Source organism: Daphnia pulicaria, chromosome 1, assembly GCF_021234035.1.
Source record: "Daphnia pulicaria isolate SC F1-1A chromosome 1, SC_F0-13Bv2, whole genome shotgun sequence".
Taxonomy (NCBI): Eukaryota; Metazoa; Arthropoda; class Branchiopoda; order Diplostraca; family Daphniidae; genus Daphnia; species Daphnia pulicaria.
In genome coordinates, this window is record NC_060913.1 from 23818641 (window position 1) to 23845841 (window position 27201).

A 27201-nucleotide genomic window follows, 5' to 3' on the forward strand; every position below is an offset into this window, starting at 1 on the left:
CAATTTTCGTTAAACAATTAATTTAAAAAAGTAGCAAAATCAGTGGCGACAGGGCTTTGCTGAACAATTTCGGGATAGCGAGGTTATAAGTAGGGAGTGTTCCGCTCCTATAAAAATTATACGTTCTGTATTAACCTACGAATACGAACTCCAAGTCAGAAATGAATACTCAACCAATTCGAAAACTGCCTGGAGCTAAGAAAGAATTTCCTTTGGTCAAATCCAAAATCGACAATCGGAGACCGGTCATATTGGCTAAACCAACACTGCCCGCGAACACACTGTTGAAGCCGTTGCGCACACCGTACTATGTCCCTGCCCACGCGATCTATGACATTGAAAAGTTTATAACAAGAAATCCGACCAGGCCAGAGAGGATCAGATCATACAAACGGAGAGAAAATAAAGTTGTCACCGCTGTTGCACCGCCATCACTGTACATGCGATGCAGCACAACTCCCGTTGTTGACCTGGTGATGCCATCGATCAGTCGAATGCACCTTGTGCCGAAAGGAAAGAAAAAGAAGCCGTTTCTCAAGGACCAAATGATGACTGACATCAAGTCACTGAAAAAAGAACGTACGACACCAACCAAGTCAAAGGTCCAGAAGAATAAGCTTCCTAATAGAGTAGTCCTGAAGACCGAGTCGAAGGCGGCAGTAGCGGCTGAAATCGCCAAGGCCATAAAATCGAAAGCACCAACTATCAAGAAAGAGGCGAATTGGACATCTTCTACCTCATCAGTCCTTACAACACCTGCAGCTCAGCCTTCGATTAAGCTAACTATACGACTGAAGGCCTCGAAGATCCACTCGTCAACTGAATATGAGATTGTGAAGCTGAAGAATGAAGATGTGATTTGATGTAATAAGATGCAATTTGAAATTGATGCGATATCGGTGTAATACTTTCGGAACAATACAATCAAAATTTAATTTTAATTATTATTGATTTTTCATTGATTCATTTTGGACTACACTTAAAGAGGGGAAAAAAATATTACAATTCTTAAATTATTTATAAGATCCAGTAAATTTGATATTTCTTTTCACCAGAATTATGATTTCTCAGAAAGTTTGAAAATTTAAATTCATAAAATTTGCATACCAGCATATGATCATTTGATTTTATCAATCAGTCCTGTCCGGTCCTGTCGTGTCCACCAGACCACCAGCCCCCTTAGAGTGACAATTGTTAGGACCTAAGCGCATTTGACACCCCGCGATTCTGTTTAACTTTATTCCTTTATTCATTCAGCAGAGTGGTTGGTTGGATTGTAGGAGTATTAATGTCGATTAAATTTCGGGTGAACTGACCCAAAAAATTGTGGTATTCCATCCTGTGTGAAAATATTGCCGAAAGTCAAAGCCCTCTCAAAACCTTTCATGTTCTCGAAGCAGTTAAATGGAAATTGAGTAAAATCAAATCATGCGTTAAATAATTAAAAAAAAAAGCGATTCATGAGGAAGTTTACTTTCATCGGAGCTTAATTGTTTATTGCTTTTTTTACTCGTGGTTTTTTCAACAGTTTGAGAAAGTATATACCCTCAAATAGACTACGGAGCAAAATGTGTTAATTATTTGTTGAGAAGGTTTTACGTCTTATTGCCGGCCCGATTGATTGCCCGTCAATGGACTCAATGCCCTTTGCCTTTGCCCTCTGGTTTTTGCCAGCTCAGTTGAAAATGAGAGACGAATAAAGTGAAAGTGTTTTTATGGTCTCGGGTTTTCCCCACAGGTTAAACTAAGTAAATTTTTTAATCGAAATTTATTATTTGTCCTGCCTTTACACCTTCTCTTTAGCATAAGTTGTTTTTGATCCTTTTAGCAAAAGAGTCCTTCATTGGATTTAACGTTTGATCGTTTTTTTGAGCGGGGATGCTCGATTTTTCTATCGATTGTTAAGAACGGCTAATTAGAATATTAGTGTCGTCTGCTTTCGCCTTGTGTTAAAGTTTCGAAGAGACGAATTTAAAGATTCTAAAGAAAACAGAACGATAGCGTTTTTGCCTTTTTGGATACTTGGCTGCACGAACAAAAAGTAAAGGTAAAACAAAAAATATTGCATGTGTCAACTCTGGTCGCAACTTTTTATAAAATCGCTTGATACACACAGCATGCAGTTCAGCAGGTAAATATGAAACGAAGAATACAATGATGTTACCTTTGATAACAATGATGTTGCCTTTGATACAATGATGTTACCTTCTATGATAACATAGAATGATGTTACCTTTTCCCTTGTGAAGATCTAAGGCCTGAGCATCGTTATATCATATCCACAAGATATGCCAGTTTTGGTTGTGCTGGTGTTATTGACCTGTCATTAGCAACAATTTCAGTATCATTGTTAGGATTATATATGATTTTAGTTATTACTTTTATTCAACAATCTCCTAGATATTTTAATTATGCAAAATATGCATGCCTTGCATAAATGCAGCGTGGAAACCTTTATTGATTCTCCTGTTTATTAACAATTTGAGTTTACCCACTGCCTAGTTTTCAACTTCTCCTTGCTTGTTGTTCCTACAAATATGTTTCGTAACCCAATTTTTTATTTATCATTTAGATAAACAGCATCCTGATTAAAGAAATCTCCAATGTCGGCCGATGAGTAACGTATTCCTCCCCAGTTCCCCTATCTTTAAATGTCCTCGTGTACACCCTGCGAGTGTGGGGGTATTCACGAGGACAACCCTTTTATCCTGTCTGGTGAAAAATTCTTGACTAAATTTCAAAATTTCATGACTAAGAGGGACCTGCAGTCCTGCACTGGCACTTCCTGGTTATTTGTTACAACAACAAACACGAGGAAGTCGTATGCTACAGAAATAAAAACGGGTTATTCTTTTTTTTTAATGAAATGTTTATTATCAGAATTAAATTTTTATCAATCAGCACAAAATTTTATTTTTAGAAGATTTTCTTTTTGTATCAGGCGGTGAACTTCGTGCTTCAGAGAAAGAGTTCCGAGGTGTTCATTGATGCGGAACTGTCGACCGTGACGGATCCAGCGGATTTTCAGGTTTTCGTAAAAGATGTTCCAGTGATTTGAGTTCGACATAAGCGTCCACCATCAAGTCCGGATAGGTGCGATCGTAATTCTCGCGTATCTTTTCGACGTCACGATCGAATAGGATCAACTCCACCAAAATCGGGTAAAAAAGAAGCATCACTTCTGTTGGATACGAACGGGTCCAGGGCCACGGGTGAACCGGGCAATAAATGACGGCCACTCGCGATTACCTCGAATCACTTTGGAGAATCCGGAATTATCGGCCATTTCAATCTCGCGAGTGTCAGTTGTTGTTCGACAACTCTTCCACCAGGTGGAGTAGTTCGCGGCGAAATTCCCTCACATCCGGAATATTAATGCTGTCGCATGGCCCTCGAGTCAGAATCTTTTTGCTCTGCGTCATCTCCAAGTTTTGCCGATATTCCCTGACGCTGAAATCCAATTTGTAAGTCGAATCTTGATCAACAATTGCCTCAATGTTGCTACCCCTGGCCATTGGAATGATCCTGATCTCATTGTGAATATGGTAATAATTAACCTTAGCGAATATTCTCTAATTGTGTCCCAAAATGATTCCTTGAATTCTTCTCGTCTTCATTTTGACATTTCCGACATGATTTTTGAACACCAACAAAACCCCTGAAAAATGAAATACTTATACGGTCTCGTAGCTCAACGACAAAATACTTTAATGTAATCCGGTGGTACTAGTTACCTGCTGGGAATGTGTGGAGACGACATGAAGTTGTCCGGACGACGGATCGCGACTCTCCCGAGACTGAGCTGTTAAAATTACTATTTTTATTAATTAATTCAATGGTAAATCGAATTACTAAACATATTAGATCAATACGATTGATTAAATTTTTCACACGAATTCGTTTCAGGTACCTTCGGAGCTGCTAGCTGAATCCTATTATAATAAGGGCTGCGTTTTTCTTTTACTTTGGTTTCGCCATCATTTTCAACCAATCGAGGAAAAATGATTAAGCGTAGAGGAATAAATTCACCAATAATTTACCATATTTTTACTGGAAAGTAATAATTGTTCAGTGTGTGAGACTGAGTTAATCATGAGAGGAATAGCCCTCCCAATATCGTGTAAGAGCAAGTAAGAAAAGTTCTCCTTCAAAGTGCTGTGAATTTCTCTCAACTGTCATACGACGGTAACCATTATAGGTGTCTGGGTGTCCTAACTCCTAATGTGTATGGTTTTGGTTAGTTTTCATTTTTCATCACATGGGAAGGAAATGAGGCGATTATTAGTTCATCTAAATTAGATGAACTAAAAATTGAAAGATGATCTAATTGAGTTCCCAATCACAATCAAGTCATCTATCTTATTTTGCAGCAATATAGCTTTTCTCATTTTCTGTACTCAAGAAACGGAAGTCACAGCATTTCTCGTATTAATATCGAACGAGTCGGCAGAAAGTAGTTGGAGACATTTTTATTGCGATCCTTCCTTATTAGAGTAGTCCTAGATCGCCCCTAGTCAATCCGTTTGAAGAAATTGACATGCGGCAGGAAAATTCTCTCGTGTTTTTCCATTAAAATTGTTTGGTTCAAACGTACCAATCGAAACTTTTTTGAAAATTCAGTTCTGATTTCCTTTTGTTGTTACTTTTTAATTTATTAAGATTTGGAATTCGATGAAGTGATGCCGAGCTTAAATCTTGGATCATCGAGTCAATCATTCTGCTGGGGAAGACTCACACAATCGCGCCCAGGATCCTTCACGCCCACCATTTAGGGAACCGGCCAAGAAAACCTTCACTGCTCAGCCGCGTTTTCCACGAGCGAATATCCTTCAAAACCAAATTAGGCCATTCAACATGGGAAGCGGAAGCCCCTACCCAAGTCAATCTGGAAACTGGACAGCGTTCCGGTGATCAGCTAATATAACCTTAAAATTTTCATTGCTTACGCATTGTAATCGAAAATTTTCATTTGATCACTAATTTTTCTTTTTACTTTATTTAATGGCCCACTCTTTCAGATATGACGGCCGAATCCGCCTCACCCATCTGCGCTGAAAATATGTAAACGAAAAGCTTTCCTTACGAATCAAAAATTTTCATTAATTCTCTTTTTTTTTTCCTTTTTTTTAGTATAAACTAACTATTTCACTATTTCCCTACCCATACTTACTGGGTCTGGGTTTGTCCGTTTAAAAAAAAATTTCGAAAAAGTTTTTCCGTTTTTGGGTGTGTTCAACTGAGGCAAAAATGCTACATCTAGTGGTAAAATTGTTAACTAAATGCTTAAATTACATTTTATTATGGATTTGAATAGTAATGTTGAAAATTAAAAGTATGCATTTTCGTGAGAATTTCTATGATTTATTGGCGTTTAAAATTAACTGCCAATTCAAACCAAACAGATTGTGCGACCATGGTTTAATGGTTATGGCGCCTAGTGTTGAGAATATGTCCTCCGGTGGTTTCCGGGTTCTATTCCCCCTCCCTCCACAGTGTCTTCTTCCCGTTATAACTATATAAAATAATTATGTAGGTTAATGGTAGTGATTGAAATACATTTTTATTATTTCAATCTAGGTTATAATTTCTGCAAACGTTATAAAATTGAGCTAAAAGAGTAAAAGAAAATTTAAAAAGTACAAAAGCTAGGGAGAATTGAGAATTCAGAATTTGACATCGTGAACGGAACACCTCCTTCTTTTGTTTTATGTTTTTGCACGTCTCCTGCAGACGTCGTTTCTGTTTTTCCTTTTTTTTTCCCCTCTATTTTATTTCTTTCGTTTGCATCACAGACTCTGTTTGCATCGTGGTTTCTTTGCATGCTCGTGCTACATCCGACTCGCGAGTTTATGAAAAGCAGTTTCTAATAAGATAAAGAAACAGTCCAGATAATAGTAATCTGGACGAAAATACCAAGTAGGTCTCTGCTTCATTCTTGCTTGTGAAATAGATTTCTACATATTAGAATGGCACTTCTCTTATCTTCAGTGTATTCAGGTGAATTTCTAAAGAAACTATTATCGTTTTTGCACGTGCACGGATCTTTATATTACGATGCTATTATCGATATTAAGAAAGAATTCCAAATGTAGGCAAAGAAAAGTTTCAAAGTAAGAAAAGGTGATTGACATCACTGTTTCAGTTTAATGAAAGTTAAAACAAAGTACTTGACAAGAACCAAAGAATGTGATGATGGCTTAGAAGTACTCTTAAATAATTCTTGCAACTCAGTTAAGAGTTGAATATTAGACCCCTCTGTCTCCATTACTTAAATAAAATAGGCAGAACAGTTTTAATCTGCATGACAATTTTAACAAAGGCCTTTTTTTTCCTAGGTGTAATCATTTGAGAGCCAACTCGATGACATGATTGTTGTGGTAGCAAAATACAGCCTCCATTTCCAAGACCACTCTGTTGGAAACTCAGTGTCAATCATCACACCTGTCAATCAACATTGCCAATGCTATCTTTCGAGCTGAATGAAAGTAAGATGAACTTCAATTTTATTGCTGGTTTTGGTAATTGTAGTAATCAGTTTCAAACTTGCCCAGCCCAGCAACTTGCAGCTTGGTGAAAATACGTCGAAACTTGAAACGATAATCCTCAATGAACGCCTCCTATGAATTTCCCTTCAGATTTTCCTCGTGTACATCCATGTGAGTGTGGATGTATTCACGAGGACGTCATACTTTTTCACGTCAGTCAACCTTTTTTATATGGGCGTCAGTAAAGTCCAGCGGAAATAGTTCCGTCAGAAAAGGTAAACTCTAACTAGATATTGAGTTTTTTAAGAAAAATAATTAATTAGACGTTCGGTTTTCAGAGTTTATTTCGTTAAATTCTAGTGCACGTACAGATTGAGAAAGTATTACGAAAGAAAAACATTAATGGAAGGCGAATCTTGCGATCTGAATAATATCTAATTTTTGAACATTTTCTCTGTCATTAAATCAAATTTAAAATGGTGTATAACGAAAATAATGTTTAAAACCTTGTAACAAGAAAATCAGCCAAACGAATTTGAAAAAATATCCCCTGGTGGTATTTGATCTAGCTTTTTTTTACTGATATTGATAAGTTGCTTTGTATCCGTTTGAAGTCTTCAATGTGCTAATTTTCCCTCTTCTGTTTAAATTAGACCATCGTTGATTCTTCTTAAGGAGCCACTCAATTTTCTCGTGCTTTGATTGTCACCTCCTGCATCCTGATGAGTTGATTGTAAAGGTAGGAGATTGAATTTTCCTTTTTTTTGGACGTTATTCCTGTTCGTTTGGGGTTGGGCGTATTTTCATGAAGACGAAGTGTCGCACATACGTCATCCGAGCTTGCACCGTCCAAGTTCTCAGTGTATCCAATGTTCTACACGGAGAGTGTCGGTTTGCATTTTCGTAGTCCTACGTTGTAGGACTAACGGGAAAGATGGGGTGACTTCTATCAAAAGTGTTTCTTTTTTGTTCCTCAAAAGAAAAGGTTACTTTCCCATTTTTCCTAGTTTTTCTTCGACGTGTCGTTCTATGGCGCAACGTCTTGCGTGTTTTCAAAAGCCTATATCCATTCCGTGCGTTGAATTGTTGCGATAAAAGGTCATCTGTTGATGACATCCCCATTGTTTTTCGCTTAAAGGAAATGAGTGCTGTAACTTGCCGACAACTCTTAAGATAGCCATAATCCCAAAATTGTATTCCCAAGTTTCCACAGTCCTTATAATCCCCTCCAGGCTGCGATTGGTCGTTTTGTCTCGCCAGACGGTTTTTCTGTTGGTAACGTTCCAGGACAGTCTCACCATGAAAGGAGTGCAGCAAGTTTTCAGCAATTCAAAGATGGCCATTCTCCTTAGAAAAGTTGGAGATTTTGGGTGTATGTTAGGAATATATTTGGCAACAGCCAAGCTGGACTTCTATTAGAGAATTCTCTCTAGGCTGTCTTTCACAAGGCGAAATTTTCTTTGTTTTAAACAAAACTGAACCGAACTTCCCGTCTTGCGACTTTCTTGACTAGATAATACGATTTTTAAAAACATAAATGCAGCTCATCGAATCCCCACCCGAAACTTGATGATTCTGTGACCAATGTTAGGCCTACGCACTAGCGGAGAAGCATTATTGCATTAATTCACCCTCATGTTATAAATTGATTTTCATATGTAGATATTATTATTCAATTTTAGAAAATAATTCCTTTAACCCGACATGTTCTATTTTTTAATTGTAGTTGGTTTTTTTTCTTAAAGTTGCTGCCAACAGCCGCTAGGAGTAAACATGTCGTCATTTTCATTTTTTTTTAAATTAAAAAATTCGATAAATTGAATTTAGTTATTTGATCTTCAATTCGGTAATAATTTTAGAACGGAGTTCAGGACGGTAAAGCTGCACCAAACTCAAATACAGTAAGCAATAATGCGATTAAAGATACCCTAAAACGCCATCGTCGATCGTCCTTTCTGGAAGTCAAAGAACTGTATATGATGCCGACGTTATGTATTAAAGTTAGGCTGAAATGATGTGAAACAGAGGTGCGAAACCGACAGCTACTCCAATAAGGGAGAAATTTGGTTTATTTTTCGGCATTAAAAAAAAAGCGCCCATTAAAATTTTTCGTCTCAACTGATTTGCACCCAAATGAACGATTGTTAAATGGATAAATGAAGTCATGTGCACAGTAAGAACAATCTTTACGGTATCACCATTTCCGTTTAAGATCCTTCCGCCGGTCCGCCCCCATGAATGGTAGGGAGTATTGTCCAAGACACAAATCCCTTAATCACTAGATCATCGTATTCGCTAAATCGTGCATTGATATCCTAATGTCAAACTACAGCAACCCTACGAGGTCAGGTGGGTCAGTAGTCTTGACGATCAATTTAGGAACTGAATCTAGGGAACTGCCACAAGAATTTGCCTGGAAATTTATCGAAGGTCATATAAGAGAACCTATTTGTGTTTTTTTTTCAAAAAGAAATTCTAGTAGCACATCGAAGACAAAGTGAATGGACGTGTTAATGACAGTGGAATATTCTGAATAATTAAATAGCAACTTATAAATAATTAACTGATTAAATTAATTATTTTAAAGATCATTGAAGCTTACGAAAGAGAATATGGTTCCGAGTAGTCTAGAACCATGTTTACACTTCAAACTGTTGGTAGCAGACGACATAGCCATCTAGCGGCTAAACATTTCTGTGGGAGTGCGGGTGGGCGAGTCGGATAAGGCGTCAGTTTGTATCAGTACTTATCACTCGACCCCGAGTTCGATTCTACCTCCGGGCATTTCCATTATCTCCCTTCTAAAGAGGTCGAGAAAGTCTTAGTCTTAGGCTGAAGTGACGCAAACAAGGAACAAGGTGCGAAACCGACAAGCCATTCCAGTAATTCGTTATACGTTCTAGATTCACGAGACCCCGATAGGGGACCCCCTCAGTTGTCCTAGAGTCCCACATTGATTTAACGCACTCAATAGGTTTATAACCTAAAGATGAGCTGTCAATCTGGTGAAGATTACTTGTTTTGCCATATGAGCATTTCTTTCAATTTTTTTTTCCACCATCCTTCATGGGGATAACGAATAAAGCCTTTGAGTATTGAACTTAAACGAAATGTTCGGTTTGGATCCACTTAAAGTTCTTCGGACTTTGTTTAAATTGTTCGCTATTCGTTGACTTTCGAAAATTGTTCATTGTTTCCGTGTTACTTTACCTAAGTTAAGACCACCGTTGAAGTAAAAACCTACACAGCATATGCAAATGCGCAACAACTATTACTAGACCATTAAACATAATGGAATTAGTGAGAAGTCTCTAGACGCGAAAGAACTAAAACACGCAACAAAATGATAGTCATAATTAACAAAAAATTAGTGCGGTGATTGATGAGTGAGTGATGTGATCGCCGCAAAAATTTCTTTGACTCGAGTCGACACCTTTCCTAAAAAGGGGAAGTCATATTTTTCTGAGTGAAGATTTTTCCCCTCTTTTCGGATCGACAATTTATTTCAAGTTTTTGCCAAATTCTTCGTCTCCTAACGGATGTCTAAATTGAAGAAAAGTTTTGTTCCATGTTTTTTTTTAACTCCTGACGAACCCAAACGAGGGTCTTCTACCCATAATCCTTCGTCAATAGACTCTCATCGTCCGCTTGGCTTTGGCTGAACGGTTTCAAGAAGTTCCTTATTTTGATGTTTTTTTTTCCTTCGATTTTCTTCGATTTTTTTTTTCGATTTCTTTGATCAGTTCTTTGTTCAGCCGTTTTTGAATAATGTTGTCAGCAATATCCAGCAATAGCGTCATCTACTCCTTATAGCGATTGCAGTCGAATGTTGCCGTTTCAGTGGGCCCTATAAAACTCCACCAAAATCTGCCGCTTTTTTTTTTAATAAGTCCGCGTTTTTCTCGGCTTTGTGTTTATTTGATGCCAGACAGATTTGCTTATGGCTTGTTCAGGATTATTTAAGAAATGGAATTCTTTCTTGATATCCTTTCAAGTTTTTTTTAAATAATTTTTTCTGATATTGGGCGTATTTTCATGAAGACGAAGTGTCGCACATGCGTCATCCGAGTTTGCACAGTCTGAGTTCTCTGTGTAGAAATGATCCAATGTGCTACATGGAAAATGTATTCCTAGTCTTTAGTCCTATGTTTTAGAACTGAAATTTAGTGTATTAAAATTTTACCAGTATCGATCAATCATCGATACACAAAATTCTATTTATGGCGATCACGGATCATCCACTAAAATTAAAAATACATTTTTATTTTTACTGTTTGTTACTGTGGAAGAGTGGGTTTGTTGGATAAGGCGTCACTTGTGAACAGGTGTGCCTTGTCTTGGGGATGGGAGTTCAAATCCCCCAGTGAGCATTAGAAGTGGCCCCCCAGTGAGCATTAGAAGTGGCTCACACACCCGCTCTGGCGCCACTGTGGTGTTACAAATCTAGTGAATCCAGGCATTGTGTTCTCGCCTCCCGAGTGATGACCTCTGGTGAGTTATCATTGAACCTAGATTCCCAATTGGTAATCAGGCGCTTCAGGAATTAAGTACCCGAAGAGATGCTTGATCTAAAGTCAAGCTAGAGTGACATTCATTTTGGCTAAAATTGTTAGCATTTCTTTCTCGAATTCTGTTACGCGAACTTTTAACTTTGATTGTATTACCTCTTTCTTAAGTCAAGTCTAACATGAGCCAAGTCCAAATTGAAATTTTAAAATAAAAAAATGTGAATATCCATTCCGTGCGTTGAATTGTTGCGATAGAAGGTCATCTGTTGATGACATCTTCATTGTTCTTCCCTCAATGGAAAAGAGTTATGTAAATTGCCGACAAGTCTTAAGATAGCCATAATCCCGAAATTTTATTCCCAAGTTTCCATCGTCCTTATAAAGTTATAATCCCCTCTAGGCTGCGATTAGTCGTTGTTGCCGGTTGTTGCGCCAAACGGTTTTTCTGTTGGTATCGTTCCAGGACAGTCTTCACCAGGAAAGGAGTGCTGCAATGTTTAAGATTGCCATTCTCCTTAGGAAAGTAGAAAACGTTGTTTTTGTTTTGTAATGTTTGGCGACTTTTGGCAACAGCTAGTTGGCCTTCTATTAGCTTCCCCTGAGAATTCTCTCCAGGCTGTCGTTCATAAAGCGAAAACTTTTTTTTTTTGCTATTTTTTAAAAACAAACGTAAACCAAACTTCCGCGGTTGAGATATCTTGCCACCTTCTTGACTAGATTTTACAATTGAAAAAAAAACATGAAGTTTTATCGCCATCCGTTTTGGAGATAAAGCCTTTAAGTATTGACATTTAAAAAATGAAATGGTCTGTGTAGATCCACTTAAAGTTCTTTGGAATTTAAAATTGCCCGTTGTTTTTCTTATGTCACAAGTTTAAAAAATATAATTTTGTCTTCGAATTTAATTTGGTATTAGTCATCGTTAGTTTGTTTGATAGATTTCGATTCATGTTATTCCGTGACACTTTGCTTTACATTCTGTGGGAATTTAAAAACTACTTTCACCCGATTCAGTCAGTCTCAGCTGGTCCAGTTAGCTCTTCACTTTACTTGGCGGCTCATTTGAATAAGTGACTGATCCTTTCAGATAATTCCGATTCTGGAGACGTGAATTCATGCGGATTTTCTGCTGATAACTCGCACAGTCGCACAGGTGTTGAGCTTGTTTCGACCTCGGTTTCGACTGGAAGTACACAATTCTTTCTTGTGCGTTTTGTTGATGTTACCGTTTGACACGATTCGTTTCTCGAGATTTGTCATCACTTGATAAAAGACGCAATACGTGGAACGGTATTTGAAGTGATGTTGCAATCGCGCAACATTTTTCTCGTCAATACTCTTTAGAGCAACGCAATTGTCACAGTGGGAGCCATTCCAAACTGTCACGGGTTCCGCGATTTATCTGAAATATTCGCGCCTTGGCCATTTTATGTTGCTCTCTGCTTGATCTGTTTGTTTCTGTTAGATTTTTCTCTTCGAAATAAACAGGTGTCGGCGGAATTATCGATGTCGGCTCTGGTAATTGTTGTCGTGCTGATTTGTTTTTCGTGAAGTCGATAGCGACAAATCACAGTTGAATGGCAATTGTTTTCCAATCCGTTTTCTCTCGACAGTTGTTTAAATATTTTTGTTTTTACCATGACAATTGTGCCATTGTGGGATGGCGTTGGCTGTATCTTTGATCCTTTTTTGGTTGGTGTAGCTGGCGGCAATATTTGCTCTTTACCATTTTGTAAATTTCTTGTTAAGTACGCTCTTGCATTCGTATGATCAACATCAGTCCATGTTCTAAGCAATGCCAATGGCATGTCTAAAGTTCCTACCGCGTGAATTTCAAACGGATATATTTCTTGTTAGGCTACTTTTAACTGTAAGATGTTAACAGATTGATCTTTGCCGTTACTCAGTTCGCAATTTTTTGTCGCGATGTGGAGTGCGCGATACATAGGTGCGGGCTGCTGTGTAGCCAATCACAAATACGTAGGATATTCGTGAGTTTGCGCGTTGCACCAATACCAAGAGGCTTTCTTGTTTCGTTGATCTCGCACTCTGTGCCATTTCGGGACTCGTTCCTTGAGGCAATTTTCATCATGTGAGACATTCTTTTTTTGGTTTTTCTGTGTTTTCATTTGAAATTTTAATCAAAGTAAACTCCTCCTTTAATAGAGATCAAGATCCTAATTGTTAGATAAGAACAAGATCAAAGATTCTGGCATTTCAGTATCATAATTTATACATTGTTTGCGGAAATCGAAAGGCATATTTTAGTCGATAATCGAAGGAAGTTTCCTTCAAGACTTCGAGACAAAATTTCTACGGTCAATACTCAATACCTATACAAATCCCGTAGATGTAGAGCGGTTGTGACCAGTCTTGCCTGTTAACTTGTCAAAGGAGAACTGTGTGAGAGAGTTGTCCGCTGACTCTGTAGCGCGTCGATAACAATAATTCAGTCAGTTGAGCAATCAGTTTTGGGATATTGACGATTAAATGAACAGGTATCGATATAACAAGCTGTTGCATATTTGATCGACTTATCTTTGGTTTTAATTTTGCAGATAAAAAAGGGTTTGAAAGTATTGATCTCTCAGGATTTGCTAACCACAGATTTGCCATGATTCACGGAGACTATTGCCGGACCATAGACAACCCATTTTACTGTAGGCGTGGTACACTGAATTCGTTGATAGTTCCAGGTTTCATCAACGACGTCGTTCTTATTATCCCGACTTATGGATGCCGCCCTGCGATTTTCCCTTTCTGTTATTTCAAAGGAACTCATGATATTTTCAATGAAAATCTTAGCTTCTTATATTTTACTTCTCTGTTTATATCTGTTCGCTTTGCTAAGCCTCGAAGGGAAGTTCAGAGACACTGTCTTAACATTTTGCAAAATGTGAGGGATCAACAAAACCAAGACACACATGAGAGGATTCACAATGTGAATTTGTTAATAGCCATGCTTAACAAAATGAAAGAATTTTACGTTTTACTATCACAACACTCCGAAATTAGATAATTTTAGGAACCGGTGTGAATCAGAATTACTTAACATGAATTCCGAAAATCATCTTTACTAGCCTATACCCTCCCCCCCCCTTCAGATACCCAAAAATATTTCAAGATAATGCGTTCACGAATTTAGCTAAAAATGAGAAAGTACCAGTAAATGACCATGCATTCCGCATGCTTTGACAACAAATTCCGCATTCGATTTAGTTTTGTTGCAAAATTTAATACAATGTTTTAGCCCTCTGTTTAAGTACAAAACCCATACTCTCAAACTGTTTTAGATGTCGTCAAAATTTAACTGTAACCTGCAAACTGCATGACGTAGGAGACTCCATGTAAATCAGTAAATCACACACGAAGCAATCTGTATTCAATGGGTAACGACTTCTAGACGCTGATTCTTAGCTGTATTTGACAGTGTAGTATTATTATCTTTTTTTTTTCTGAAATTGCATCCTGGAAAGTGAGCTTATAGTAGCCTACTATATTAATGGAAGAGTTAAAAGGTAAGTACCTTTTAACTCTTCCATTAATACGTGCGAGTATTATTTCCTTGAAGATGAACTAATTCAAATTGGTGGGGTTTGTTTGCAATTTTGCCATTTTTCGTTTATGTTTCCAGGAACAGAAAACATGCAAACAAATCACAGCAGAAATCATGGCATATAAAGAAGTACAAGACGCGACGAGTAGTTAAAAGAGACCACATGACATGACCTCGTGCGATTTATTAACCCAGCTTTTATCGTCGACTTTAATCTTAACGAAAAATGTCTAAATAGTTAGAATTGACCGCGCTCATTATTTCTCCATTAAATCTTCTAGAATAGACTGTGTAACTTTTCTTGTCTTCGATGTGCTACTCGAATTTCTTTAAAAAAACATAAATAGGTTCTCTTATCTTACCTTCGATTCTTTTGAAAAAATGAATCTCCATATGGAAGGTATCACAAGGTTATTAAATGCCATCATTCCTGAACATTGTCTTTTGGTAGTACTCTATAAAGATCTTTTTCGTTCTCAACATCTTTATTTTTTTTGCTACATTGATAATCAGATTCTGAGAATCACTGAAAAATTCTATATTTTTTTTTTTATTTTATTATTTTACTAGAATTTTAGAAAAACAAAAGTTTACTAAGTATTAGTAGTATTGATATCTCTAATGCTAAACTTCAACAACCCTACGAGGTCAGGTGGGTCAGTAGTCTGACAATCAATCCCTGACATCAGCTGAGCCGGTACACTTCACAGATGTACATCAATTTAGGAAGGGAGTAATACACTTTTCAAACTATATTCGTTGCAAGCAACCCAGTGTTCACACACTTTCAGTTATCGAAGTGCTTCAATCCTAAATCGAGTTCTTTTTTCCTCTCAGACTCGGGCCTACACACCCACCCCTGAGGATGGGATTACCCACATGAAAGTGGGGATCTTTTCTATTACTGTTGAATGAAGTCGAGTATTGCGAGATAAACCTTTACGGTATCACCGCCTAAGATTGTCTCGCCTCTTCAGAAAGGAGTTGGTACCCCTTGTTCACTAGAACATATCAAATCTAATGACTAGCCATTAATAATTAGTATTGCCCGGATGTGGAATCGAACTCGGAGACCAATTGTAACATGTGTACCAACTGACGCCTAAGTCGACTCTCCCACCCGTTCCTCTTAAACATGTTAAGCCGCTAGATGTCTATGTCGTCTGCTACCAACAGTTTCAATTTTTCAAGTGTCAAACATGGTAAAATACTCGAAACTATTTCCTTTCGTAAGCTTCTTTGATTTAATATTGATTTAATCACTTGAGATTAGTTGAGCTGTTTTATTATTTAGAACAGTCCACTGTTAATTACAATTTACAGCAAGCATCAAGAAATTTGATGCAATAACTATGATGAAGTTAACCATCTTGGCTGGATTTTTAATCTGCTCTTTGGTTTGTGGAGATGCACTTGAAAATGGATATTAGCTCGAACTCCTTCCATGAGATGGGTTGGCATCAGAAGTACACAAGCTTTAGGATTTTATTTCAAATTTTGTCAGCTTGCATGGGAAAGTTTTCATTGTAATTCAGACTGCAAAAATGATCCCGAAAACTGCATTACTAAGGTATGCATTGTTTTACTACACATACTTTTTGGTTTACACAAGTATTTTTTGTTTTGTTTTTTAAGATTTATTTCAACATTGAACATCTAGTGAAGATTATGGTATCTGAAGGATATATTTAAGTGCTGGTTACAATATAATTTCATTGGATGTTGACTTGATCATTATCGGGCAACTCCAAGCTGATGCTACTAGATTCCCTAGTGGAATCAAAGCATGCTGATTGCTGACTATGTGAGTTGATCAAAACTTATGCTAATTGGTATTCCGTCATCATATTTTTTTTTCCCCATAGTAATAACTTTTTTAAAGATTCATTCTAAAGGTTTACAATTTGGAATGTATGAAGACTATGGAACTCTTACTTGTTGACGAGGTGGTTGGAAATTACTCTCAATATTGATTCTGCATGTGAATTTATTTGTTTACTTAAATGTTGGACAGGATATCCAAGGATTCTCACTCATTTAACTGATTCAAACACTTTTGCTGAAAGGGTGGGTGGTGATTATGTTAATCTTGATGGATGCTATGCAGATTCTTCTGAAATGGATAAATCAGGTAACTTATTCCAAATATGTCTTAAAGAAAATATGTTTGCAACTTTTATAAAAAAATTTTTTTTAAAGGTAACCCTGAATTTGGAACTCTTTTGAATCTGACTGGTAACCCATAGTGCGTACTTCTGTAGTTGGTAAAACATTAATATATATGATCAACGTAATTTTTGAAAATAAATTTTATTCTGTATTATTTTAGGCCGGATTATCAGCTTCAACTAGTGGCTATAAAGCAACCCCGATATTAGTAATTACAGGATTTGTCAATTTTGGTTTAATTTGCCTAATTATACTTCATAGGACCTGTTTGTAACCTTTGGCGAAACTTTGACGACATCGATGATTCGTGGGTTAGTGTGTCAAGCATTGATTATTATGGTGATAACCAAGATAGGTTTGATCCCGGTTGCTGGAATATGGTAATAATTACCGTTAGTTGGGTGATCTAGCCAGGTAAATTATTGTTAACTATCATCTCTTGGCAATATGTAAAGCAATTTTCTTGAATCGTATTGTTTATTCAGAGAGGGAGTTCTGGTAGATCCGAAGCCAAGATTGTTGACTTGTCACGACTTTACCGTTCTTGAGTTTATTCCTCCCAAGAACTTACATTTGAATTTTCTTTGAGTAAAGTATTCTATGTACGAAGCTTAGTCCATGATTTAGGAATTGGTGAGTGTATGAATGATTTTGATTAGAATATTAAGCCACCCAGACATTTATTGGGATTTCAGTTTTAAACAGCTGTGCTTACCTCGACACGCCGGAGAGAACTCGCCAAGGTCCGTTTGAAACTCAGCACTGTCTTACGGAAGAACAATGCACGGCTACCGGTATCCGCAAAAATTTTTTTTAGATGCAACAGGTTACACGCAAGTATCTAGATACTCAAATGGAAAACTATCGTTCAAGGAAATCCCTTCAAAGTCAAAATCAAAATGTTGTCAAACGAAAGTATTTTGAATCTAGTATAGGACTATATTTACTAAAAAGTATGATCAATGGGATTAAATCTAAATAAATTGCAAAGTTTTTCTCCCGTGCCGACTATGTTCCAATTAATTTTGTTAAATAGTTATCGCGTCGTTTAGCGTCGTCAAATCAATTGCGGTAGCGGTCAGCAAAGAAAAAACCCCAGCCAACCAAGATAAAACGTTCCTTTCCAGTACAAATACTTTTTTCACCGGAAATGACTGGGTTGCAACGGATTGTGCGGAATAGCTCCTATAGGTCCGCTACAGCTAATAATATTTTAATTTGACAAGTTTATGTTTTATCTTAACTTTGAACTGGTTGCACACTTCTTTATCTACATTCTCTCGCTCTTCACAGTCTGCGTCGCCGAGTATTATTTAGTCACTAAACTTGAGTCCATTCCACAGTTAATCTTGAACACTATAGACACACAAAATTGTTAGCGGGAAACCATTGTTATTTTGTTTAGTTGCAGTCATGCTGGTAGTGCAAGTGTTGACTGCCGTGTTGGCCCTTTCATGTTATTGTGATTGTTCAGCATACGGGCAGAATGTTCTTTATATTGATACATCATCATCCTCTTCTCCCAGAAATGTTTTCTCCACACTTAAATCGGGTAGGAATTTTTTGTTCTAATGTACGCACTATATACGCAGTAAAACAGTCGTTCTGTTTTGATCATTTCGATCAAACACAACTCATTTATAACTTTGTGATGGTGTCCCAATTTTACGTGTCTTCATTATAGTTATTTGGCTAACAAAAAAAACAGCAATGCGGAATTGCAGATGAATCCGCACCGGAAAAAATTTCCTGATGATAATCGCATACTCGTGTATTTTGTTTTATTTTTTGCTTGTCGTGTTTGTGTGTGTATAGTGTCCTCAAAGTTTTGAATTAATTAACAACTCGTTTAATTAATAATTAATAAAAACTCTGAACTGATTTATTACAGAACCACCGACAACACCGGCCGCTTGCCAAGGCTTTCAATGTAGTGACGGATTGACTTGCCTGGACGATGCCTCTGGGCAGTGCGACGGATGGGCCGACTGTCTCGACTTCTCCGACGAGTTGAACTGCCCACAACCACATACATCAGGTACGTTACCCGCTACTTAAAAAATTACATAAAAAAATCAAGAGTTAAAATAAGTTTATAAAAGCTCAGCGAATGTTGAGCCCCGCATTTCCGTTTTGCATTTCCGTTTTTCTGTCTAATATGGATGGGCTTGGCTTATGGTCGGCTGTCCTGATACGACGCCGGCCTATCCCTCAGTCCTTTACAACAACAACCAGTTAATAACATTTAATTGTTACTGAAAGAGAATGCACTCTAGCTGCAGCTGTGTTTTACACGTTTTATGTGTTTGTGCATGGCGGAGTGTTTGTGAGAGGCGCCAAAATTCAAATGACGTAAGTAGAATACGACGCCGGACACCAGAATAATAAAACGGATAGGAGAAAGAGAGAGTTTAAGAGTCTGTGAAGTCGGGTGTGATTAAGTGTGAGATCAAAAAGTTGTCGACGAGGATCAGCATGCGATGAAGATTCACTCTCTAATTTCACTTCGGAATTGAATATGCGTCAACGTTGTACATTGCAGGACCTGAACCGTGCCTGGCCGGCGAGTTCCAGTGCAAGATCGATAAGACTTGCATCGCCATTACTCAGCGCTGTGACGGCCGAGAGCACTGCCAAGACGGAAGCGACGAAATCGGATGCCGTAAGTGACAAAACTTTTTCTTTCTTACTCGAACGGCAGTTTCTTATCAATTTTAATTTGATCTAAAATTGTGGAAATGAAATTTAATTTGCTCTTCTGCCTCGGTCCCGCTAACCAGTAACTCATTCATGCTAGTACATAAATTTCATTACTTTTTCCTTGACACTTTGAATCCACAGCCGGAATGTTTCCTCATTCAATCAGTCAAAAGAAAATTAAATTTATTACCAAAACAGAAAATGTCTATAAAATTTTCGTATTTATCATCATTTGTGGTAACATTTATTCCATTTTATACATTTCTTTCCCTGTAAACAGTTTTACTAAGTGCTGCCAAATTGGATTTTCTATGCGTTACACCCAGTTTTGGTCAGCGGTGCTTATTAGTTCACGCTCTCGTGCTTATGATGGGATTTTGTTTCTTTTTAATTCCTCTTTGGATTAATGACTCGCCACCCAGCTTGTGCCAAGGATGAGTGGAAATGCAATTTCGGCTCCTTCAAGCAACAGCACGTTGAAACAGACGAGAAAAAAGACGCGAAACAACACCACGATCACCACAAAGCGGCGGTTGCTCAAAAGAAAAGTCAAGTTGTTGTCAGAGCCAACTTAAAGCAACTGGAACCGAACCATAAGAAGCACAACAACAACAACAATCACAAGAGCAACCACAGCAAGAAAAACCACAAGAAAGTTCCGGCTGTGTTGAAAATTAACGACGATGATGAAGACTTGATGTTGGGCGATGGATCAGCAGAAGACGGAGAAATTATTCTTCCATCACCTATTTCTCCAGGTGGAGCTGGAATGGGCACACGACGTAAAATACAACATTTATTATCCCGAAAATGTGGGTTGAAAATAATGGCGCCAATTTTTGATTTGATATTGCAGAGATGTACCGGTGCTCGTTGCTGGTTCAGGAGCCGTACAATGAGAAGCTGGGCGACCGAGACAGCAGCGATTTTAGTGAAATGGCGAACCGTTTCAACATTGCCGTTGATTATCTTTACCTGCACGTATCCGGCACTCAGACGACCAATGTCCAAACATTCGAGTAAGTATTCAACTTGGCGTATACGTTTCTTTATTTGGGATTTTTTTAAAGGACTATTTTCTCTTTTTAAGACGGACAAGTCAACGACAGTTGACCAAAGTCAATTTCGATATCGAATCGCAAGATTTTGACGATGTGAAAGTCACCGAGTCGACTCTCTGTTCAGCCGTGCAAAACGGCGTAATTGGGTCATTCTACGTCGAGTCTGATGAGGGATTCACGTTCCGAGTCGTCGAAGGTAAATCGATCTGCAGCAGTATTCGTTTTGTCACTTGATTTGATTTGAATTTGATCTGTCGATCGGATGGAATGGTCGTCTGTAGGTTCCGCCATTAGTCCACTTCCATCTCCTCCTGAGTATCCAGACGATTGTGAGATTCAATGCAAATCGGATGGCCAATGCATCACATTGGAGCAGCGTTGCAATGGCTTCGACGACTGCGAAGATGGATCCGATGAGGAAGGATGCCGTGGTAAGTCTTTGATTTCTTACCTTTCTTATGCCTGTTTTTTTTTCCCCTTCCAATTTTTTGTTTCGTGACCGGCCGACACACGCGTCCATAACAATGGTGGGCGTTGGAATGGCCTTTTTTGGGAAGAGGAGGATTTCTTCATCATTTCTCTCCTTTTTTCTTCTCTCTTCTGTTATTTTGTTTTATGTTATGTGTTGTATTTGTTTGCCTAGTTAATTGTGTTACTATCACATAAAAACAACACCACCACCACCCGTCCGGTATTTGTGTTTGTTGTTCCAATCAATCGATCACACCTGAGTTGATGCAGCAGCAGCAACTTTTTGTTTATATCTATATGTAGCCAATTCAATCCAGCTGTCATCTCGATCCTCACAATCGCAATGAAAATAGATAAACAACTGACATGGCCCGTATAAAGGGAAATGATAAAATAGACAAAGGTCGACTCCTCCTTAACTTCGATCTTTACATGGCCTGGTATTTCCAATAATTTTTCACCTTTCTCCACACAGTTTGTTTTGTTGTATTTCTTGGTTTTTAAAATATTTCAATGACATATTATAATATTGGGTGGTGAATGATTTTTTATTGGTAGCGCCGGACTTATTTCCTCAACCGGGAGATTCTGATTCAGCACCGGAAGAGCTGGACTGCCGTGGCGACATCAAAACCAAATGCCGAGTACCCAACGGTTTATCTTATTCTGAGGAACCGCAGTGCGACGGAATCGTCAACTGTCCAGAGTGCGACGACGAGGAGGATTGCTACGGTTGCTCCGTTGCGTGGACCAACACCAACCGTCCAGCACCGACGACGACGACAACAACAACAACAATAACAACTACAACGACGACCCCAGAGCCGCCACCCGTTGGTAATTGATTCAATTTCAACATCCTCTTATAGTTCTCAGTAGTTTCCTTCTGAAATATTATTTCCAACTGAAATTTCGAGGTCGGTTGTCACAGGGCGTGGAATAAGTGATCGAGCTAGGGGGGGAGGGGGGAGGAGAAAAAATGACGCACCTCGGAATATGTAAATGGCGAAATTCTTCCATCATTTATTGTTTTGTATTTTCCAACTGACTGATTTACATCAATCAAACACCGTCAGGTGGTTCTCTCGGCTACTCTTCCATTCCTCCCAGCATGATTGCGGACCATGTCCGCCGCTATCTCTATACTGCTCGCCTTTATTATGTAGTTATAAATGATCAGTGTGAGCTGATTGATTAGCCTTTAATGGTCGATTCAGGGCATTTGCTGATTATTATTCTTTTATTTTTATTTTTTTGTCGAATCATTTGTATAAATCGTTTGGATTTTTTCTTCATTTTTCTTCTTCCCTTTGCTCACGAGAAGGTTGCCAAGAGGACGAGTTCAGTTGCGATGGCCGGTGTCTGCCCTTTTCCGTTTTCTGCGACGGTCAGGCCGACTGTTTAGACGGAGAAGACGAAATTGATTGCCTCGTCACAGGTAGACATCCAATCATTTTATTTTTATTTTATTTTTCTCTTCGCATCCATCATTCCCCTCGTCTTATTTTGCGTGAAATTTTTTTAAGCCCGTTTCGGATAAAAGCTCGAAAATTTAAAATCAGCCACGCCTCGTATAGGGTAATACAGTCAGCAAGTTGAAATGTGTTGACACGATAGGAAATTCTTAATTACGTAAGGAGGAATGCGCGTGAAAGAATAAAGGAAAAAGTACCGTGATGTGAACCGGCGTCCCAGCATGGAATAACCAGTCGACAGAACGGCCGCTCGACCGCTCGCACGTCACCCTTCACCTAAATCCCATTCCAACGAAATCTTTTAACTCTTTCATCACCACTTCATAACGTATACATAGGCGGTCCATCGCCCTCCCTCATTGCGTGTAGCCATTAATTTCGTCAGCAACTGAAACAGCATTTATTTCTCCTTCCTTTTTTTAATTTGGGCGTAAAAAAAGAAACGCGGGTCGATGCCACTCGGTGGTAGGTGCCTGCTGGTGGGGAAAAGACATGAAGTAAATTCCAGCAGTCACGTACGTAGAAAACACAGCGACTTCCAATGCCGAGTCATCATCCGAACAAAAGCCGAAAGGGCAGCGCTGAAAGAGAAGAATAAAAACTGGGGGGGAAGCGGGAGAGAGAGAGAGAATCCCGCGTGAAGGAGGTCCCCGCCGGAGTAACGGAGTAGTACTTTCAGCAGCGACTGTGTAGACGGTGAAGTATAATATATATACAGAGAAAGAATAAGGAATGGGATATTTGTAGGAGTGATGCGCTGCAGCACAGTAAAAGCAAAAGGCGGATTGCTGGTTGGTTGCTGGGATCGCACTGCTGCGCTCAGCCTTTCCTTCCATCATCTGAATCTTCTCTCATCAGTCTGACTCTGATCGTCCCGAGCTCCGGTTTGCTGCGCGCTCTCATCTTCCGTTCGTTTTTTCGCACACTTGGCCATTCTCCTTTAACAAGTCGAGGAAAAACCTGTTCAGCTTCCATTGTCCAATTTTACCAGGAAGAATTGCTACGAGCAATTTTTTCTTGATTAGGCCCTACTCCAACCGGAAGTTTTGACGGGGTTTCTATAATAACTCGAAAGAAGAAAGAAAAAAGAAAGGAAGGAAGAAAAACGGGGAAATGAGAGGAGGCCTAATAGCGTTTTAATTAACCAAAACGAAGGGCGAAAGGAAAATTTTGTCTTTGGTATGTTATTTCTTTCAAGCTTTTTTTTGTATTTTTATTTCATCAAATCCATTAATCGGTCGGACGAGCTATTTTGCGAAATCCAGCCGCCGTTTTCAATCAATCTGTTTTTGTTTTTTTTCAATTTCAATTTTTAATTTTAATCAACGCCGTTATTAATCAATCACAATCAAAAGGCAAAATGTATTTATTTAGAGGTGGAGGTTTCAGTGCTGGTGGAAGTTTCTGTTCTGGTGACGGTGTAATGATTGTGCATATGCGTCTCAGCACGATCATGACTAACTTCTTTTCAATGTTTGTGTCTTTTGTTATGTCATGACAATGACATAACGTTATAATGACGTAATGTTATAAAATCTGCTCCCCCACAGAAATCAAGCATTTTTTAAAACATCCAACTCCACCCATGAAGTGTTCTTTATTGTCCTATTCGTTTCTACATTTCTCTTATTCTTTGTTTGGGTTTATACGATTTTTTTTTTCTCAACTTCTTGGTGACACAAAAAAAGGCTTGACCCCGCCATGTCCGTGGTCCAATTCTTTCCGCTGCGGCGACGGCTCCTGCATCGACGCCAGCACTCAGCGGTGCAATGGCGTCGCCGAGTGCGCCGACTCCTCTGACGAAGCCGACTGCGTTATTCGTAAGACCGAATTTCATTTTTAATCACCAATTTTATTCTTGTGCTTTGTGTGGAATATTTTTGTTTTTTTCTGTCTCCTTTTCACTCAGCACGAACGCCTTTTTCTGTCTCTTTTTCTCGTAGCTCCACCCTTTTGTTCTATTCTTCCCAAATATTTTCTTCTTCTTCTTTTTCCTCCTCCATTTTGGCTTAATCGATCCTCGGCAGCTCTTTGCCAACTTCAGAACAGGAGACGCCTTTATTTGTATGTACAGTATATGTATATAAACGGCCTCAAAAAGAACGGTGTTATCTACTACTCACTAAGAACTCTATGTTAGAGATTGGCTAGTATGTTTCGTATATGATCATTCACATAAGCATTAATATGAAGCCAATAATAATAGAAAATATTTTTGCGCAGATGACATGATGACGACTGTAACAATAAATATTGGAGCTGGCCAAAACTTGATCAGTTGTAACTCGGCATCAGGTGAAAATATTTAACTTCATTTTAAGTCGATTACAAATGTTTAACAAGTGTACTATCAATAACGTATATAGATCCGACTCTTGCGATAGTTTGTGGCGTTGTCTTCCCAATTCTAGCGCTCGCAATTATTTTCTCTGTTGTGCTAATTCGTAAAAGTCAAGGGTATGTATACGTACGATATGTTAAGAAATCAAGACTTTTATCAATATTTTCTTTCGCAGACTCTCTGTTTTGGCTCCAACCGCAAATCTTCATTCGCCACAGTGTAATATAGGTCCAAATATGATTGTAAATTGTGAGGTGAAAAAATCGGTTCGATCTGTATCCGTATGAAATGTCAATTATTTTTTATTTAAGTCCGTGTCAAATAAGTGTCATGTACGTATTATGTGAAACTACAAAGCATATAATATATACTATTCTCCTCGTTAAATTTTTAAACGCCTTCAACGTTTTGGCTTTCAGTTGCTTGTAACATATGGATGGGTTGTAATAGAATATAAAATGTAAATTCACTTGAGATGCCGCGTAATACACCGCAACATATTAACAGCAGTCAAAGAAGAAAAAAATATTTATCATTGCTTACAATTGATTGTAGGAATAACAACAGATGCCCAAAAGATTACACTGCTTAATTTTGGTTTTGATCAGGTTTTGATTTATCAATGATACCGACAGTAGTAGGCCTACATCATCATCTGCCGACAAACATTCTTCAGTTTTTTGTTGTTGTTGATGTGGCAGTGGCAATTTTCCTTTAATAATTCAATAAGAAATCAGCGGGAATCAGTAACAAATTTCTATGTAGGAAATTAAGAAAAAAATTGTATTTTCATTATATGTAAATAAAAAACGTAATAGTATATTTCTTTGTGTTACTACTCTATATCATACCAGCAATACCTTTAAACTGTAAAATCTGGAGTCATCGATACATCAAATTACATGTTTGGCGATTATCCACTTAAATTGAAAAGATTACCTTTTTTAAATTAATAAATATTGTGGAAGAGTGGGTGCTTCGGATAAGGCGATACTAAAAAGAAGGTGCACATGGGACTAGAATTCGATCCCTCTGGGCTCTGGTGAGCATTGTTAGTTGCTAATACATCCGCTCTGGCGCCACTCTAATGCGATCCGTTGGGTGATCAAACTATCGGCGAATCTAGCGATTCTAGACAGAGGTCCCGTCCGCGGGTATAGGCTCAGATTAGAATCCCAATTGGTAATCAGGTGGTAGCCAGGTGTAGTGCCTGATGAGATGTACTTGATCTAAAGTCATACTAGAGGGTCAGTCCGTGTATGCGATGATGTCAGACTAATGGGGTTATTGATTGTTGCGCGGGATTATTGAGCAATCGAAAGGTTGTCAACGACGTGCCCGGTGAACACTGACGTGATTAAATTACGTGTCACTAACAAACATTTGACACATCGCACAAATTGACCTAATACCGATAGAAACATTTTTGATTTTCTTGATTTAATAAATTTGATGAAGCAGACATTTCTTTGTGGGATGTTTTCTCTACTTTTTCGTGTAGGTATGGTAATTTACTAATTTTACGGTAATTTTTTTTCGGCCACTCAATAAATATCGAATGTATAGGCCTATATATATCAAATAGGTCCTAATGTATAGGCCTATTGCCTGTTAAATTGGCTGTTAGAGCTTTAAGGTATCCAGGAAGAAAGATCGAGAACAGTCAACTGGCGCCGTTACCAGTTTGTTCTTCTTTCAATCCTTGTCGTTTTCCTCCTTTATTTTGATTGACCCCCTCCTACCACCCACTATTTAAATTAATAGCTCTCTAATCCTCTTTGCATAATCGGTTCCGATGTGGTTCCTTTTAAAATTTCCCAAACAGCTATCGATGCACAGATCGCAACGGTGCGCTAATACTCGTGGATTAAACTTTCAGATGAATGTATAGATCGAATCAAAAATTATTATTAGTTCCACGTCGCATGTTATTGCATGTTATTTAAGGGTTTTTTCAACCACGTTTAATCTAAAATAGTGTATGAAAGCACACGAATCCATACACGGAACCAGAGTGTTGGTGTTGGTAACTTTTGATATTGTGACCTCTTTAGTTTTCACTTTTCAGATTAATCACAGCCGCGTCCTTCATGAAACATGTTTGTTTTCAAATTCGATTTTTCCCCTTCAAAGTGATTCCGCGAGAATGAATATGCCATTGCAATCAAAATTATTAGCAAAAGAAAATTTGAAAATTGAAAACAACATATTCACGACGTGTTGCCATGGCAACTAGCAGGCACATAATTTCGCATAAAGCACATTACTCCCAATAAAGAAATTCAGTATTTTCCTGAATCAGGACGCGTCTCACTTACAATGCGAGTTAAACAAATTGTCTAACTGATTCACGTCAATGATTTCCGTCATGCTGTAACAAATTAGATAATAATACCCTTACCCATACCAATACCATGCCATTAGATAATATCTCC

At 38.2% G+C, this 27201-nt stretch overlaps 1 protein-coding gene and 1 long non-coding RNA gene across 14 annotated transcripts; both read left to right on the top strand.

The window, feature by feature from the left end:
* Nucleotides 1–5732: 5732 nt before the first annotated feature.
* Nucleotides 5733–17721, top strand: LOC124320576. Of its 13 annotated transcripts, none has more exons than XR_006913996.1 (10): nucleotides 5733–5997; nucleotides 6336–6485; nucleotides 6536–6760; nucleotides 7139–7224; nucleotides 16564–16680; nucleotides 16749–16813; nucleotides 16879–16926; nucleotides 16980–17132; nucleotides 17204–17351; nucleotides 17414–17721. It is a non-coding gene; the product is annotated as an uncharacterized LOC124320576 (long non-coding RNA). The 13 variants fall into 13 exon arrangements; XR_006913985.1 differs by having other exon boundaries at nucleotides 6552–6760; XR_006913992.1 differs by having other exon boundaries at nucleotides 6552–6760; nucleotides 17424–17721.
* Nucleotides 17722–18050: 329 nt separating this feature from the next.
* LOC124314533 (sortilin-related receptor-like) lies at nucleotides 18051–25462 on the top strand. The gene is made up of 12 exons (XM_046779764.1): nucleotides 18051–18270; nucleotides 18610–18756; nucleotides 19261–19380; nucleotides 19841–20200; nucleotides 20275–20437; nucleotides 20509–20675; nucleotides 20761–20907; nucleotides 21509–21787; nucleotides 22275–22388; nucleotides 24114–24245; nucleotides 24649–24720; nucleotides 24792–25462. Exons 1-12 carry the CDS (start codon nucleotides 18132–18134, stop codon nucleotides 24992–24994), a joined length of 2043 nt encoding a protein of 680 aa, XP_046635720.1. The 5' UTR covers nucleotides 18051–18131; the 3' UTR covers nucleotides 24995–25462.
* The last annotated feature ends 1739 nt before the right edge of the window (nucleotides 25463–27201 follow it).